The 3,999-nt window shown below is 38.2% G+C and overlaps 1 protein-coding gene across 1 annotated transcript in view; it reads right to left on the reverse strand.

The window, feature by feature from the left end:
* Positions 1-3,689, reverse strand: part of LOC102214134 (cytochrome P450 2K1-like) — a 4,529-nt gene extending 840 nt beyond the window's left edge. The window contains exons 1-7 of the mRNA XM_013910744.1: positions 3,483-3,689; positions 3,229-3,391; positions 2,795-2,944; positions 2,540-2,700; positions 2,273-2,452; positions 1,925-2,066; positions 1,613-1,797 (exon numbers count right to left, since the gene is read on the reverse strand). Coding sequence (XP_013766198.1) covers positions 1,613-1,797; positions 1,925-2,066; positions 2,273-2,452; positions 2,540-2,700; positions 2,795-2,944; positions 3,229-3,391; positions 3,483-3,689 — 1,188 coding nt within the window. The remainder of the gene's footprint in view (positions 1-1,612; positions 1,798-1,924; positions 2,067-2,272; positions 2,453-2,539; positions 2,701-2,794; positions 2,945-3,228; positions 3,392-3,482) is intronic.
* Positions 3,690-3,999: the final 310 nt, after the last annotated feature.

Consider the following 3,999-nt stretch of genomic DNA (forward strand, 5'->3'; position numbering starts at 1 on the left):
TTTTAATTTATTCTACCATAAAATTCGATACATTTTCCATTGTGTAATTACTAAAAAATTCTATATTCTATATTTTTATGGTAGTAAAAGGACATTTTGTTATCTAACTTTAAATTTGTTTTTCAGTCACCCCAGAAAATCACAGTTTATTACTCAAGGTGGAGTATTTGAATCAGCTGGGTATCCAGACAAGAGGGAAATACAAATCCAGATTAGCTGCAACACAGATTAATTGATCAGCATTTTTTCCCTTTGCATATAGGCTGTGATCAGCAGCATATTGGTGAAAATACTTGCATTCTTCTATAACAGTTTTGTAATTCTTCTTTTTTTTTTTTAATTATTCATCTGCTGCCTTTAGCGCCCTCTTCTGTCACACTGTCTTCCTGCATGTCTTCCTGCACTGCTATCTTCATGTTTCCTCCTGCCTGCTCTCTTTTCACCATTGTCCAACATGCTTAATATCCCTCCTCAAACAAATGTATAAATAATCTCAATCTTGGCTCATTGAATTTGTCTCTAAACTGCTCAGCCTGAGCCTTCCCTCTGATGTAATCCTTTATAATGGTGTCTTTTGTCAAATTAATCAGCATTTATTTACTTAATGCGTTTGATGGCCTGCATGTCGTTTTTGCACTTTTTTTCTAATATTATTGTGAACAGCAGGCAACTTCCTCTTTTTTTTCTCCTTTCAGCTATTCCCTTTAGCGCCCTGTTCTTTCACATTAACCTTCTGCATGTCCTCCTTCTTCACTATTTAAATACATCTTCTCTGTGGTCTTCATCTTTTCCTCCTGCCTGGCTGCTCTGTCTTCACCATTGTCCAAAATCCTTAATTCCCCCACTCTGCATATGTCCAAACAATCTCAACTTTGCCTCTCTTACTTTGTCTCCAGAGTGTTCAAACTAGAATCCATCATATGCATTTTGCTTTTTTCTGCTCTTTATAATTATTAATTGGTTCTGCACTCACTTTAGCTTCTTTTTTACATGCTGTTTTAAAAGGAGGATTGTTGGCGTGCCACTTTAGCTCAGTGGGTGAGCAGGCAGCTACACGGCTGGAGAAAGAAGGCTCAGGTGTGAGTCTGACCTGCAGTCCTTTGCTGTGTGTCTTTCCCCTCTTTCTTCCCAGTTTCCTGTCTACGTTAACTGCTACATAATCCAATAAAGGCAAAATTGCCAGAAAAAAATATCTAAAAGAAAAAGAGCATTGTGAATCTGTACAATATTATCACGAAAAACAGAACAGCACACTAAAAGGCACATAATCTATTCTCCAGTTTCACATTTTACAAAGTTTTGCAAGGTGCTTTTGTTGTTTTTTAGTTGTTTTTTTACGATAATTTGTGTAATTCTTGCCTGTATGATTTTAAAGCTTTCTTTTGCTGGCAGCAGTTTTCCTGCCAACCTCCCTGTAAGCTTCAGTTTCCTGCTGACAGGTAAATCAGTAGAAGCAATGCCTATGCCTTTGTCTGCATTTAGGCTGACCTGCCTGTCGTCATGTATCATGGCCCCAACTTGAAAGGACATTGTTCATATTGCATTTATTTTTTCCATCAAGATATTTCTTTGGTATATCTTCGGTTTTCCATAGTAAGTGTGTTAGTGTTACCTTCTCAATAAAGTGACCCTGAAAAGTGATGTCTCGGGTGGTTTTGTGAGGAAGTGCAGTGGGGATGATGCTGCTCAGTCTCTGTGTCTCATGGATGACGGCGTCAGTGAAGGGCAGGTTTTTCCTATCGGCAACCTGCACCTGTCGATCTCCTATGACCCTCCTCAGCTCTTCCTGGACCTCATCTGAAGCATAAAAGAGTGCAGTGGACACATCCCCATTACCTGACTAAAACACTTCACTTATACTAAATAAATACATAAAAGCTTTGTGGTTCACTTGATCTTGTCTTTTTTTACTTAGGCTTCTCACCCTGTATCTCTGGATATTTGGCCATAAGCAGAAGTCCCCATCTCAGTGTAGTTGATGTTGTCTCAGTGCCGGCAGCAAACAGATTCATGACTGTTATCATAAGGTTTTCATTATGGAAGTGACTGTTGGTAATCCCAGATTCCTGCACATAGACATTTAACAGAAAAGTCACTCAAATCATTCTAATCCTAAAGTTTAGTTGAGTTGCAAATCAACAGAGGTTTCAGATACATTTCAAAGTTCTATGAACACACAGCTACAGTTTTGGGCAGGAACATGCACAATTTCACCCTGAGCTTCAGTTAAACATCCGAGAACACCAACTTGAAAGATGATAGAGATGCCAACCTCCAGATTTTGTTTGCGGACGAGAAAGGCATCCACAAAGCCTCTGCACATCTGGGGATTCAGAGTCTCTTTTAAGCGACTGAAGATGGCTCGGTTTTGTTTCTTATTAGCAGAATATATTTTGTGTATTTCATTTCTGTCCCCAGTCCACTTGAAGAGCGATGGAAACATGTCGAAGATCTGTCAAAGTTGACAAAGTAATGCTTTATGCAAAGTAAAATAAATAATACTGTCAGTGAATATACTTCAAAAAGTAGCAATTAATACCTGTATTGAGGGACTTCCACCAAGTCTAACAATTCTGGATGTTCTCTTTACCAGAAGTATAAACTCTGGATCATTATATTCAAATCTGCTGCCATAGACGATGGAGCAGATAATATTAGAGACTGCACAGTTAACTGGTTGGGTTGTATCAAAAGCTTCTCCTGTTACAACAGAAATAAAATAGCACATGAACTTTAGAAAAAATGTCAGTTTATTTACTATTTACTAAACTCAACACAATGTGATTAGTTTTACCTTGAAATTTCTTAAAAACTTCGATGAGGTATTGACATTCTTCAATTATTTTGTCCTCACATGCTCTCTTGCCCATCCCAAAGTCTCTCAGGTTAGTCAGTGCAAAGCGCCTCATTTCTTTCCATGAATCGCCGTTGGACCACACAACCCCTGAAATGAAATTTTTACAAAATAGTTTACCTAAGATAGATTAACCTCAAAGTGTAACTGTGTGAAAAAATACATTTATTGTAGCATAATATTAGGGTTGCCAACTGATTCGTCCTTTAGTCTACCTTAAATGTCACATATATTGACCATTACTTGTAATGTCACATACACTGCATATTTACACTATGTCCAGAGGGTTGTGCATAGTGTTTCTGACATAACAGAGTGTCTCTTATTTCATAGTTAAAAAAATAGCAACTCTACATAATAGTCATTTTCCATACCATGTGATTGAGTGAGTTCACTCATGATCTCCAGTGGATTTCTGTCTCCAAACACGTCATCATAGTCGACAAGTGCCTCCTTCACTGTCTTGTATCCTGCCAGGACCACCACTTTTTTGGGTCCCAGATAGAGAGTAAAGACTGATCCATATTTCTTAGATAACTAGGAACAGAAAAACAAAGGCAAATGTGTTACCTGGTGAGCTGAATCTACAAAACACCCTGAAAGAAAAATAATACAAAAACTACCTCACCTCCAGTAATGTGTTGTAGGGTTTTTTCAGATCCAGCTGCAGCAGGTTCCCAAGCAAGGGGAGTGGTCTGGGTCCTGGAGGCTCCTTACCATGTTTTTTGGTACTGAAACTGGAAGGGGAGAATAAATACATGAACAGGAAAACTGTGAAAGCCCCCAACAAGAATGTGTAACTGAAGCAATGGAGAAAAACATCTAATATCCCCATGGTTTTCAAACCAAATATCCACTGAGAGTTCTTTTTACAGAGACACTCTCTGACTCTGCATTTGGTACTAAACTAGATTTTTTCTTTGGTGCCCAATCTAGACAATAAGTACTAGGGGGTGGGATGATTTAGCAGAAAGGTTCCAAATGAACGACCTAGTAAACCATTACTGTGAACAAACTGGTACTTTGGACTGTGCAAATATGCAAATATTAAAATTGTACTTGGATCTGAATCAACTAGAAGGACATTTCTACGTACAACCACAAGCTCAGCTGCAACCGTAAGATGTTATATATTTAAATATATA

The sequence above is a fragment of the Pundamilia nyererei genome, unplaced genomic scaffold (assembly GCF_000239375.1).
Source record: "Pundamilia nyererei isolate P.nyererei 1_Seehausen unplaced genomic scaffold, PunNye1.0 scaffold00048, whole genome shotgun sequence".
In the NCBI taxonomy this organism is placed as follows: domain Eukaryota; kingdom Metazoa; phylum Chordata; class Actinopteri; order Cichliformes; family Cichlidae; genus Pundamilia; species Pundamilia nyererei.